This window comes from Ambystoma mexicanum, chromosome 1p, assembly GCF_040938575.1.
Source record: "Ambystoma mexicanum isolate Mex_15411 chromosome 1p, UKY_AmexF1_1, whole genome shotgun sequence".
Taxonomy (NCBI): domain Eukaryota; kingdom Metazoa; phylum Chordata; class Amphibia; order Caudata; family Ambystomatidae; genus Ambystoma; species Ambystoma mexicanum.
This window is the reverse complement of record NC_090921.1, coordinates 1,039,026,550-1,039,041,014: the sequence shown is the minus strand read 5'-3', so window position 1 is coordinate 1,039,041,014 and position 14,465 is coordinate 1,039,026,550. Positions and strand designations below refer to the sequence as shown.

General features: G+C 44.7%; 1 protein-coding gene across 5 annotated transcripts in view; it reads left to right on the top strand.

The window, feature by feature from the left end:
• The window catches only part of WDR59 (WD repeat domain 59), a 1,538,892-nt gene that overhangs the window by 859,700 nt on the left and 664,727 nt on the right, over positions 1 to 14,465 (top strand). For all 5 annotated transcript variants that reach the window (XM_069604207.1, XM_069604197.1, XM_069604168.1 and 2 more), the window contains exon 15: positions 10,490 to 10,585. In XM_069604207.1, coding sequence (XP_069460308.1) covers positions 10,490 to 10,585 — 96 coding nt within the window. The remainder of the gene's footprint in view (positions 1 to 10,489; positions 10,586 to 14,465) is intronic.

Sequence of the window (14,465 nt, the reverse complement as noted above, 5' to 3'; positions counted from 1 at the left end):
GAGACTAAAGAGGCTAATACTTGCATATCTCAATGGACATGTCCCGTTAATAAGGTCAGGCAAAGTCAGACACTTGACCATAATTACATACAGCTGATACCCATTAGCTCTCCCCACACGGATAAAAGGCGGAACATTGAGACACACTCTGAGCAAGGTGAGACACGAGAAGGAGCAGATCTTCTGGGGCGAAGGCAAACCCACTGGAGCAGGACGATCGATTGAGGGACAAGAGCAAGGGGTAGGGAACCCCTAGAGCTTCCTGCTGGAGGAAACCGTGAAGGATAGGCACAGAAAGCCAAATCTCAGACAAGAAGAATCTGGCATTGTGTTTCAAGGACGCCAGCGATGCTCCCGGGTGAACAGCAGAGTTTGGGGAGGCAAGGCCACGCCTGTTGTATCAACCTTGACTGAATCAAAAGCGCAGAGAAAAGAAAGGAATGCACACAACTGGTGAGTTATCGAAAGACATGAATGGCCGGTATGTGTCGAGGAAAGATTGAAGCTGCAGCATTGTATCTCACAATTGAATGTTGCGTGCGTGCGCTGATGAGACGCGAAAGAAAGCAAACCAGTAGTGAACTTTAAAACTTACCGATAACTGTGAAGCCAGTGATGCAGAGTAGCAGAGTGGTCTGGTGAAAGGAAATAGCCCACTTGAAAGTCTCAGCAAAATGTTTGATGTTGTCTTATAAAGCGACAAAGTGAACAAACTCTGAAATGCCCAATGGTCAAGATGAATCCTGACGAAAGGGGGAAGTTAAAAGGTGTGCATGCTTTAGGAGAAAAATGTCTTCGAACTTTTCTGATTATGTTACAGAACTACCAAGACCAAGAGACACTGGTGCAAATAACATAGTGGAGGCTGAAGTGAAGGTCAAAGAGGTCTATGGAAAAAACCTTGTACACTCAAAAGTCTTCGACATCAGTGAAAGGTCTAAACCCGACTGATGGAGACCTGGAATGTGAAATAGGTTAGGTGAAGGGAACCCCTAACGAATGTCACTATACGTAGGGTGGCCTCCTAAAATCTGTCCAGCAGGATAGATTCTAGAATTCCATTTTAACACATTGTTGCTTCCCTTACGAACAACAGAGTATGCTCTGCGGCATTGGGTTGATGTCCCCCGGCAACTTCCATCCCTGCACTCAGACATGGCGCATGGTGGTATAAGTAGCATGCACTGCGCCTGTTGCCTCAGTACCATTTTCCCTCATACACAGCACGTGTTGGAATGGTTCAACTTGCCTCTGCGATTTATTTATTATTATTTTTTTTCTTTTTACCGGCTTAGAACTTTTTCTTCGGGTATGTCTACTCTGAAGACTGGTTTCAAGAGGTGTGTGGACTGTGACTCGAAGATGTTGATCACAGATCCGCACAGGATATGCCGCTGATATCTCAGTAAGGAGTACAAAGTCGACGGCTGTGGTTCCTTTCAGTCCATGACTAGGAAGGCCATTGAAGGAGAGGACATCCCTATAGCGATAGGGAGAGATGGGCCTTTTCTTTATAATTTAATTAACAGAGTATTGCCATGTTTAAACTCGCCTCAGGTCGTTTGGTATCAAAATCCCCATCCTCTACTCCCTTGAAGAGGAAATCCTCTGAAGATAGGAGTTTAAGGGAAAGTCACCTCAAAGGCCTAAGAAATGCTCCAAACACTCCTAGAGGTCACGTCACTCTTCATCTTCTCGAAGGAAATCTAAGAGGTGCCATCATTCTTCTTCATCCGACTCCTCGCCCGGTAAGAGATCGGTAAGTTACCTAGACAAGTTTGCCTCAGCTGCTAATTGTGAAGAGTTCTGGCAAAAGATAGATTTTTTTTAAGGCAGTCCCTCGAAAGAGCTGAAGAAGGCTAATGATTGCACCATGCCTGTTAAAGCAGGCCGGGAATCATCGGATGCTCTGAATCGCACACCAAAGAACCCGGGGTCAGAATCTCTCTAAGATGCCTAGAGTGGCGTGGACTGGAGTGGCGTCAACAGTGTCGATAGCAAGTGAAGCATCGAAGCCAAAGGCTTACACATCTTCACTGTCGAAGGACTCAACGTCAAGGTCTTCGATGTCAAAGCCATCAATGACATCCTCGGATCCATCTTCGAGTTTTAAACGAGTGTCGAAGAAAGGACTTTTTAAAGTCTTTTGCGTCAATTTCTGAGGAGGATGGAGAGGATGCAGACGTTGTACCCTTCGGGTACGAACATTTTGGCGCACGCAATGTCCCTAAGGAACTCATTTCTGAGAATCTGGTTTAGAGGACTTTGCTACTTATTTTAAGGAAGACCGTGGTTTAGGCACTTCTCAGAAGTGTAATTTGCTTCACCAGACTCAGTTGCTCATCGAAGTGCTGCATATAGGACAGTGATGAACAGGGTCACTGAGTATTTGGGTTGGGGATGTCCTGCAAAGGATATAGTACAGGACGACCTTACAGATAATCTGAACAAAGGTTCTCCCAAAGAACCTCTACTGTCTTTCCATTCTGTACTTAAAATGCTATCTTGCAAAATTGGCAGAAGCCTGATACCACTCCTGCTGTCAACAAAGAGTTGGTAAGGAAATATAAACCATGAACTATTGATCCTGATTTTCTCTCCAGGCACCGTAATCCTGAGAGCTTGCTACTTCCACATCTTAAACAGCTGCTTATTAATCCATCCCACCTGATAGGGATGGCAAAAATACAACCTGTTAGGGAAAAGGGTGTTCTGGGAGCATGGCGCTTAAGGCCATTAATGCGTCTTGCGCGTTAGCCAAATATACATTCCCTTTGTGGAATCTAGTCTTCCAAGCGGCTGAAAATATTCCAGAGGTGCAAATGAGGGATGGCTTCATCAACATCATCAATGGATGCATCAGACTGCATTGGTCGCTGTATGGGAGTAAGTGCGGTCATAAGGAGTTTTGCATGGCTGTGCAAATCTGGATTTGCCCCTGATGTCCATGCAAGACTCCTAGACATGCCCTTCAATTGGTAAAACCTTTTTTGGGGCAAAGGCTGACAATTTAGAGGGTTTTATGGTCATTCATCCCCAGTTTTTCTTTTGCGGCATTTTATGCCGGAAATGTTTTGCCAAAAATGTTTGCTGCAAAAATTAAGTTTTTTTTCTTTAATTTTATTTGGGGGGACCCCCAAACCACTTTCCCTATTATTTATATGCTATACCCCACCCTACCCCTTATATGCCCTATCCCCCACCCCCTCCATATTTTGCGATTATTTTTTTCAGCCAAAAATGTTCGGCAAAAAGTGCCACAAAAAACAAACGGGCGATGGATGAACGTTGTACTGCTTAGAGAAGCTTCTACGGGGGCTGCAAAATCCTTAGGTGCAGCCATTCGTCAACCTCAACAGCAATACCCGCCTTCCCAGGGTTGGAGAGGGTGTTTCGTTTCGCTTCTACTCTTCCTTTGGACAAAGAGGTAGAGGCCAGTCTGCCCAAAAAGGGCAAAAGAGATTTCCATGGGGCACTAGAGGATGTGGAGGAAGAACGGCTAAGGCAACAACCTCTTCAATAACCTCTGCCACAGCTGCAGCGTCAAAACCACTCAGAGTGCTTAACTCACATAACTGGTGGGATGCAGGTTAACACTGCATCTTGAAGAATGGCAGTACATTACTTTTGATGCTTGAGCACTGCAGACAGTAGCCCAAGGTTACTGTCTCCCATTTTTAAAATCCCCCGTATTATCCCCCCAGCGAGCAATCTCTTCGGGAACCAGACCCCCTCCTTCTCCATGAGATTCTCTCTGTGCTGGAAAAAGATGCTGTGGAAAGGGTACCTCTAGTAGAAAAATACCAGGATTGGTACTCCACTTATTTTCTGGTTCCCAAGAAAGACTGGGGACTGCGACCCATCTTGGACCTGAGACACTTGAACAAGTTCCTCAGGAAGGACAGATTCAAGATGGCCACTCTTTTGCAATCCTTCAGGCCCTTCAGCTCCAGGATTGGATGGTGTCGCCCGATCGTCAGGATGCTTACTTTCATGTGCTTAATTATCCCAAGCACAGGAAGTACCTAAGGTTCGCCATTGACGGGTCTCACTATCAGTTTTGAGTACTGCCTTTAGGTCTGACCTCCGACCAAGGGTCTTCACCAAGTTGATGGTGGTGGCAGCGAATTTAAGCAGGGGGGATTCCCATCTGTCCCTTCCTAGACAAGTGGCTGATCAGAGTTCTCTTGAACAGGCTCTGCAACATCTAAACAGCACATGCCACACTCTATACAAACTCCCTCAACTTTAAGTCCCAGGTGACACATTCCCAAAAGCTACAATTCATTTCTCAGGGAAGGCTTCAACTCCCGAGTTGAGGGCTCAACATATTTTGTAAATGGTGACAAGATTACAAAACGCCCAACATCTACCGGCTTTCGGTGTCTAGTCAAATGGTCGACAGTCAAAAGGTCGACAGGTCAAATGATCGAATTTTCTTTTTAGTTATATATTTTTTTTAGGTTTTAAGGAAAAAAAGGGGGTTGAGGGGCACCCCCCCAAAAAGAAATGTGAAAAATAAAAAATAAATTCGATCATTTGACCTGTCGACCTTTTGGTGTCGACCATTTGTCCTGTTGACCATTTAGATTTGATCATTTGTCCTACAACCCCGGCTTTCGATCTTCTGCGGTTGCTCAGTCTATTGGCATCTTGCATTTTTCTGGTGCCAGAGGCTCTTCTCGGGTTGAGGTTACTCCAGTGGACCCTCGGATCCCAATGGTTACAGTTCAGGCAGGATAACAGACCCTCTTCAGGTCCCGAGCAAGGTCGCACAGGATCTCTTGTGGTGGGCCTGCAAGGAGAATGTGATGATAGGGGAACCTTTTTGGCAACCATGGCCAGAGATGACAGTAGTCGTGGATTCTTCCCTCATGGGATGGTGAGCTCACATCAGTGATCTGTCAATCCGTGTTCTTTGGTCCTTATCAGAATCAAGGCTACACATAAACATTTTAGAGCTGAGGGCGATCAGAATAGCGCTGGCTGATGGCCTTTTTGCCTTCCATACTTGAGAAAAATGTCCTGATAATGATGGACAATACAGTGGCCATGCATTACCTCAACTAGAAAGGAGGTCTAGGGTCACTACCACTGTGGAGGGAAGCAATGCAGCTCTGGTTTTGGGCACTGCAAAACAGAATCTCTCTATCGGCCATTCACCTAGCAGGAGAAGAGAACACAACAGCGGATGCTCACAGCAGGCAGAGAACAGTCTCCCACAAGTGGAAGTTAGCTCAGGAAGTCCTGCTAGAGATCTTCGCTCTTTTGGGAACCCCTCAAGTGGATCTGTTTGCGTCCAGCGTCAACAGGAAATGCAACCTGTTCTGCTCCAGGGAATTTCCTCTGAGAGGAGTTCTGGGGGATGCATTCATGGTAGACTGAGATTTTTCACTCCTGTAAGCTTTTCCACCAGTCCCCATAATTCCTAATGTCATCAGGAGGTTGAGGAAATACGGGAAGTCCATGATCCTGATTGCTCCGGATTGGGCCAGGAGGACGTGATACCGAGACCTTCTAGGCATGTCCATGTGCACTCTATTCCGTCTTTGCCAGAGAGTGGACCTACTCTCAGGAGAGGGAGGCCCTCGTCTTCACCCAGGAAGCAGAACTCTGAATCTTCACGTCTGGTTTCTCAGAGGTTAAGATGCAATGATCGGGACCTCCCGGAAAATGTTACAGGTGTTACTTTCGGCCAGAAGACCAGCAACAAAAGCGCTGTGGTTGGAACACGTTTTGCAGCTGATATAGAGCAAAATATATTGATCCTTTTACTTGTGATACACCTGCAGTGCTTTCTTTTTGTTGCACCTAGCCCAAAAGGGGCTTCAGGTGGCTACTGCCAAGAGCTACCTGGCAGCGTTATCCATCTTTAAACGCATGCCTGAGCAAGACTTTTATTTTAAAATACCCATTGTTGTACAGTTCCTCAAGGGACTGATGTGTATTTTCCCACCTGTCCCTTTCAGAGTCTCAGCCTGGGATCTTAATTTGGTATTAACATTTTTGATGGGAGCTCCATTTGAACCTCTCCATTCCAGCTCAGATTATTGACATTTAAGACAATCGTCTGAGTAGCCCTCATTTCTGCTCGCAGTGTGAGTGAGATGCGGTTACATGTCTTTATAACGACAAGAAAAATAGTGACAAACTATTCAGTGTCTCTAAAATAATAAAAAGTTTCTTTTTTTATCTTTATTTTACCCCCCCAGCTCCCTGCTTTTCTATCCCCCAAAGCCCCCCTACCCTTTTTAATCGCTTACCCCACCCCCACATATACTTTATAAAACATTTCACTGAAAATGTTTGTCACTATTTTAATTTCGTTATAAACACTGTATACCTTGAGCTACAGGCTCTTTCATGTAAACCTCCTTTCAATAAATGTTCTATGGAGACGGTAGTCCTGAGGGTTTGTCCCTCCTTCCATCCCAAGGTGATGTCTGAATTTCACCTGACACAAAAGATTACCTTTCTGGCATTTTACCCACCTCCTCATCCTTCCAAGGAGGATGAGAGGTTGCACAGACTTGACCCAAAAGGGGCTCTGAGTTTTTATATTGCCAGATTGGCAAATGTTGAGCAAGATGATCTATCTTTTTACGGTTACACTGGACACATCCTGGGTCAAGCCGTGACTAATCAGACCTTGTCGCTCTGGATCCTTCTGTGTATTTCAGAATGTTATTCTTTGGCTGGGAAAGATGTCCCTGAAAATCTAAGGGCTCATTTCAACAGAGGAGTGGCAACCACTTTGGCTCTACAAAGAGGTGTAGCGGTGCAGGACATTTGTAATGCTGCACCCTGCTCTTCAATACACACATTTTCAAAACATTAGAGCTGGACACTGTCTGTTCAGAGCGCTAGGTTTGGGAAAACTGTTTTGGACAATATAAACCAGTAAAGTCCACTGGTGCCACCTTCTGTCTAACTGCATCAAAGATGAGGAATCTGTGGGAGGACACAATCCATTAGAAGAACAAATTACTTACCCCATGTAATATTCTTTCTACCGGATGTTCCTCCCACGGATCCGGCATTGCCGACACCTCTGACAGTGGGTTAATTTCTGAATGCACTTCTCTCTCTTTTCAGCGCCCATGCAGGTCATGCATCCTCAAGTTGGCTGTGCGAAAAGGCAGGAAAAACTAGAACTTGGGCAACGGGTGAAAGGCCTGCTACTTATACCACTGTCGATGTCCCGTCCAAGCGACAGGGATGGAAGCCGCCAAGGGACATCGACCCAGCACCTCACAGCTCACTTTGCTGTCGAAAGGTTTCCAAAACTGCAAGCAGGATATTGGTATATCAAAGATGAGGAATCCGTGGGAGGAACATCCAGTAGAAAGAACATTACCAGGAGTAAGTCATTTGTTCTTCTATGAATTCTTCTCCCGCAGAGTCCTCATTGCCTGTAACGCTCACCTGATTCCCACGGAGGCGCAGGTCTGGCTTCGGGACTCTGACGATGGACAGGAAGGGCCCTCTACTCTGGCTTCTCCGGCTCGCAGGAATATTCCCCTTAGGGTCTGAAAGGACGAGCTCTCCATCCTGCTTCTGACGCAGGAGCGCGTTGAACCTAGTTACTTCACTGGATTGAGGTTGGATGGGAGTTCAGGTAAGCTTGATTATACTGGTAAGGTGCTGTAAAAGTTCTGTTGCAAGTTCAAAAGTTCAAGCTTTAAATAATAATGTTCATTGTCTTTTTTCAGGTGATGAATGAAGATTCCTTTGGAAACTCCTTGCAATAAAGCGCTGATGTTGATATCTTTTCCCCATAGGGGCCGGGGTTCGGAATGCCGGAGATATGCGCCGACCCGAAGTGAAACGTGCAGTTCCAGTAAAGATCTGGTAAGTCATAGATGAGCGCTCAGGTAATGTTTTTGCATTCGCTCATCTAATGTCTTTGTCTTTTTTCCCCATAGGGGCCGGGGTCCTGCTTGGAAGCAGCAAGACCCGAAATGAAATGGGAATGACCAAACAGGTAAGTCTTAGAAGGAAACTGAGCTTTTCCTATTCCCTTCCTTCTCTCACCTCTTATTCTTGTCTTTTTCTCTAGGCTCTGGGAAGTGGCTGTGTATCCGGATGATCGCTGCTGAAGATGGAGGAACCCAGGAAAGGTGAGTGAAATGCAGCGCTGCAGCGATCGTAACGAAATGCTTTTAAAAATGATGTCTTCCCTTTCAGGATCGTCAGTGATGTCTCCGTTGTGCAGATTAGCTGGTAGGTCTCTTGTCTCCCTTTGCAGGTGACCCAGGATGCTGACAGGCGTGGCTGAAGTCCAGATGCAGGAGCTGACACGGTGAGCGTCCAGCTGCGAGGAGCAGAAAAACGTGAAGCGAGAGTTGCTGATCTGGTGTGGTTTAAATAGCTTTGGAAGAAGTCCCAAGTATGTATCCTTCCTCCGATCAGGTATGTATCCTTCCCCGACCACACCCGGGTGGAAAGTAGTCCCACAGGTAAAGTAGTTCCATTCAGGCCTCAAGAGGGCCTGGATGTGGCAGCATGGTCTGCATCAGGTAAGTGCACATTAAAATATTTGAACACATGTCTAGCTTTATGAGCCTGGCGCCTAAGGCGCCAGGACAGAGGTCCAACATGAGCCTGGCGCCTAAGGCGCCAGGACTGCGTCCAAAGGGCCCCAGCTTGGGCCCGCTGGCACTCCCCTGGGGGAAATGATGCCTGCCTCTGGGGTCGCTGGGTCGGACCTGGCTCCTTGGAGGTAGGCATCATGACATTGCCCTCCCATCCTGCCCCGCTATGAAAGTGGTCTATTGTTCTCTGCTAAAAGCGTTATGTATTTTTAGTTTTCACCATGCTTGGGTTATATTGTCTGAGCGTAATTCCCAGCCACGTAGTCATGGGAGTTTCGACCAACAAAGCATCGGAAAAAAAAAACTTTGAATGCATTTTTTTGAAATTTCTTTATGGGGTGCTCACTCCTCAACCCCTGTTTTTTTTAAAAAAAAAAATTTAAAACACTTATTTTACTATACTAAACTAAACCCTTTAACATTAAAAAAAATGCATTCACATTTTTTTTCTCAAAACTTTGTATTCAAAGGTTTTGTGTCTAGAAACTTTTTTTTCGAAATTATAACTGGATATTAGTGTAATGCATTTGATATATTCAGGCAATAAGTAGGATGCACGATTAAATGCAGAAAATAAGGTTGGTTTGGATTTCCGTTCTCAACACCGTGCGGGTATATCATGTAAACCAAGTCACATGGCAAGGGAGCTGTGACGAATCAAGGATATCCGTCCCTCCTCCACAAGGTGGAGCTATCCCCTTTGAGGCTAGGGAGGTGAGCCTGGTCTGGGCAAGTGGGAGTTCGCTGGGAGTTGACTCCCCATTTGGGACAAAGACTGTCACTCCCACGGGGAAATCCCTGAGGCAACCACCTTATCTTCATAATGAATACAGTGTCCTCATATTTGGATGTGCAAAGGTACCAGGTTGAACAGGAGACGTGTGAGGCCACCGGGGCAATGTGTTATGAAGAGAGGAACTTGTGAAAGCAATGAGGGCGATATTCGAAAGTGAACCAGCAAAACTGCACATATGAGGAATGAGTAAAGAACGTGACGAATATGGTTGAATGTGAAACTGAGGTTAAGTGGACATGAATACTTTGGGAAGGAGGGAAATAGTTAAAATAAGTATGTGTTAAAGAGTGTGGGAAAACACTCCATAATAAGGTGTATAAAGTGTTGTGAGTTAAAACTACAAAATAACTGAAATCACGAGAGACAAAATCCAGTAGAAAGACGCCACAAGAGGGGGATTTTTTATTCAGATAAATGATAACAAATCTCAGAAAGGTTGGATATCAAAAACGGAAGCGACATAAAGTAAAAGGAAAGAATGTGAGAGAGCATCTCAAGGAGAACCTTTATAAGTATCAGATGCTGAAGGAGGAGCTACAAGAGCTCCTGCATAAAACCACAAGAGATTGTAAGAGATCAGTAAAAGAAACAGATTTGAGTCATTTGTATATTGAAGATTAACCTGGAGCAAGTTACACTGTGAGGGAAAGCCGAGGATAAAATGCAGAAAGCGAAACAGTCAGAGAGGGAAGACACTCTTTTGGCCTACTTTAGTTCATACTAGTGGTAGGGTCAGGTAGAGTTAGGTTAGGATAGAGGACATTTATTTTGGACTTCCTGACAGACAAGCACCTTTAGTTAGGTTGGGAAATCACTATAGCGATAGGGAGAGGTGGGCCTTTTCTTTATAATTTCATTAACAGAGTATTGCCATGTCCATAATGTGGCCGACTCTTTCGACCCGGCACAGAGCCTATAGCTGCCAAGTATGTGTTTACACATCACTTCCTAAAGATATAAAGGTTGTCTTCACGTCCTTTTAAATGTGTACTTCGATTTCAACTCCTGCCACTGGTTCTGTGACCTCAGAATATGTTAAGTATTATAACTCAAAATTGTACAGTAGCAATCTTCACCTCTTTATGTCTGATTAATACAGATTCTTAAGGATACATCACTCCAGAAAGTGAAGAGGAACCAAAGTTGTCTGGAGCCTTGCCTGCGTCAGCTTGTCTCATCTCTGGAGTCCATTGTGGTAAGTGAAACTCCAAAATATTCTATTGCTAGCACTGTTTTTCATCATGATGTATTTTTCTTTTCTTTTCCTCCTTAACAACACTAGGGTAAGGATTTAGTTGAATGGCTGAATAAGACTATAAAAAGCATGATGGGTGTTGTGGAACAGCTTTTGGCAGTGTTCTTTCTTATGATATGGTATTCCTCCAAAAATTGCTCTATGTTCCTTCAATTGACAGGCAAGATCTTAATTCCCACCACTGAACTGGTGGGCCTAAACAGTTCTGTGGCCTTCGTCACTGAGGGCTTCCTCCAGGAGCTTTTAGGAGTTGTCCTTTAAATAGAACAGTGAGTACCTCTGTTGCTGGGATCTCCTGCATCCCTGTGTGGTAAACTGTGCAGTGCATCCTCCTTATGGTCCTCTGACATCGCTGCTGCTCTCTACCAAGAGGAGTAATCCTGGTGGATCCCTGTCTCTTGTGGACCTTTGTTCTGTGGGCCTTTGTTCATTTGTCTGCTGATGGTTTGTGTGGTCAATTGAACTTCTTGTGTGTGTGTGTGTGTGTGTGTGTGTGTGTGTGTGTCCTGGGGTTCAGCCAACATTGTGGAAGTCATCACAGAAACCATCCTGCAGATTCAGTTTACTCCAGCCAAGTTGTGATCCATTTCAAAAAGGTTACTGATGGAGAACGAAACCGGCGAATCGCCGGGCCAAGCTATCTCCTAGTTATCATCTCAAGTCAACTCTGCTCCTGAGACCTCTAGACCTCCAATGCCAGAACCTTGATGATAGCAGTAGTCCCTGATGTTCCTAACTTTCCTGGGGTCATTGTTTGTCTTCATCAGAGTCTGGGGGGTCGGTTGCTTACCTGTTTTGATGCCTCTCTGTTCCCCATTCATTGTAAGGACAGTCCTTACTGCTATCTGCTCTGGCTTTTGATGATGGAACTGAGCTTGGGTTCCTGTTTAGTGTTTCTTCAGCAACTGGGATAGGTAGCTGACACTTCTTTGCACAGGACAAATTACTTTGTAATCATAACAAATATTGCACTGATTATAGTACTACCGCTTCATTTAGCTCCTTTACTTTCTATGGGAAAACTGTGAATAACTTAAACTATCCCTAAGCAGCCAAAACGTGGTTACATATCTTGAACATTGGTGAACTCTGTCCTTAGGGTAGGGCTTGGACTCATTAAGCTTAGTACTGAGTTGTGGTGTTGCCTTATGACATTATATGGTCTGTTATAGTGTCTAACCTCCTCCTCTTTATGCTATTGTTAGTGTTTCTATTGAAAATTAGTACATTCTAAAGTGTGATGTATGTTTGTGTGCCCTTTTTAGACACCATACTGTGAGTGTGTACTTGTATATATTGTTTTCACTGACCTCTTAGTGGCTTTTATTGTATTTACCTGTGTGTATAATATATTCCTTGGCAGACTTTTGTGTTTGTCAATTGTACTCTACACCAACCCCTTGGTCTCTTTAGTCTAAACCTTACTGCAAAGCCATGTTACTATTTGAGCTTTGTTATACTGTTGTTGGACCCCTACGGTTGGTTTCCCAGAACCCTACACTAGAGTGGTTCTGAAAAAGCTCTTTTCTAATGGATTCCTAAATCCCACAGATTCCTCATCTGATATTCATCTCCCAGAACATTGCTTTGTCATAAACATTTCTCTTTTCTACCACCAGGGGGTGCATCAAGGTTCCACATTGTGCCCCGCACAAGACATGTCAAGCCAGTATATATTGAGGCTCCATGACCCCAGTGCCTTTTGTCTGTGCACTCTACTTGCTTAAGGTTCATCATTTCGTTGAGTTTTTTGTTTGGTTTAGCTCTATCAGCTGAATCCCACAAAGTCCTCCGGTTTCAAACATTGCACAGACTACGGATGCAAGATGTCTGTTTCTGATCCACACAGGATTTCGCTCTACTGTTTTGGGGAGGAACATGACATGCAGGACTGCAGGTCATATCAGCCGATGCACCCTTAACGTACTTTGGGGGTTGGCTGTGGCGCTATTTAGCTTTTATCATAAAAAGGAAAAAGACATCAAAAGAACCTGTTTGAGGTTACCGGGCAGAGTGATATACTGAAGGAACATTCCATTGTCTGGAAAACTAAAAAGAAGACGATGCACTCAGCAGTACCTCTAGGTAATGTTAATCTTTTGGGAAGAGGAGTCACCGCTCCAGGGAATACTCTGGGAATACAACGCCATAGGTAGACACAGCTTAAGATGCTTGACATCTTTGGCAAGGTGTCAATGGCTTTGGTGGCACCATTAGGATCCACCACGCTCTGCCGAGCTGGCAAACAACCTGCAAGGAGTGTCATGATTTTCATTATACTCTGCATGCCACAGCTTAACATCCACCCCAAAGGCGGTCTGAATGTCCACCTGGGGCTGTGGCAGGTTTTGCAGCATGGAATAATGCTGTACCCGAAGCAAGGCTCTGCCCTGTGCTTCAGTGAAAAAGGAGCTTCTTCCCCATAGCACATGACATGCTCCCTATTGGACAGCAGTATTGTCACAGATCCACCTTCTGGATGCATCTATGTATCAAGGCTTGCGTGTATGATAAACCTTAGATGCTATCAATATCTTCCCCAGACAGTTTTATTACTCAACCAACATGTATTTGAACTTGCAATATACAGCGTCTTTTACACCCATAAATGGAAAACCATTAATTATGCTCTCACTCTCTTGTTTAGCATTTGTGTATTGTATTCTCTCGTAGAGATAATATATGAGCATTAACAATAGAATAGTGAAGCAATATACAGTTCCTAATATTAGCAATGAAGTAATGGAGTAGATACCCAGCATCCTACTTTTCTAAAATATAAAAAATTACAAACTGCCAATCACAGATGTGTATGCAGCCACTGTGGCACAGTAAAACTTAAAATAATACAAATGTGATGCTGTAGATTGGCAAGCCAGTGGACAGGTGACATTTTACAGACCAGCCTCTGGGTAAACCATTAAGTGGAAATTGTTACAAACTCTGTCAAAAAGTCCCTGGCTTCTATGGGTAGGTAACTAAGACCAGTCTAACAGCAATCTAGAGCTATGGACCAAAAGTGATTACAGGTAAAACATGTCAAATCCCCCTGCAAAGGATTCCTCTCGATCCACTTATCCTGGCCAAAGAAGTACCAGGAGCAACACAAGTTAAGTATGGTGTGACCATTCACGAAATCTTGTCACTTCTCCCCAGAGGGAGCCCTTCCCTGTGGGGCTAGGGAGGTGAGCCCGCTACGCAACAGTCCCCCTAGAGGTGGGCGTAAGCAGGACCTTACGTAGAGAGACTCTCCTCTTGGGGATAAGGACTCCTGTTCCGTCAAGGAACTCCCTAAATCCCTCTATGGAAGAACCAATGAAACAATCAGAGCTTCAAGAGAAACATCCTCCACAAGTCAATGTTTGTTATTGTAATGTCACACCAACTCATCATCAGACACACATACTGAGAAGAAGATGAAGATACCAGAAATGAAGATTACCTAGTGGTTGGCAGCCAACAATATTGAGACCAAGAAGATTGAGCAAGTGAGGAAGAAAGCTCATGAGAGAGACAAAGAACTATGATTCTTGGCTGGCCAGGGACGAGTAGTTCCCCTTTATGTATATTGTTGTTGGTGGAACACATGAGGTTGAAAGCTGACGAGATCAAGAGACCAAAGAGCCTCAGGAAGTCCTCGGGTGAGAGGATGCTGGCAACCACCATGCAGAAGAAGCAAGCAGAGGGCCAAGACCCAAACTGTATATGCCCAAGAACAAGAATCTCGACAGTGGCGTGACCTTGGAGAAGGGAGTCATTCTCTTAGGCCCTTTTCTTTTCCTTTTGGTATTTTATTAGTGATAGGGTTAGAATAGGATTG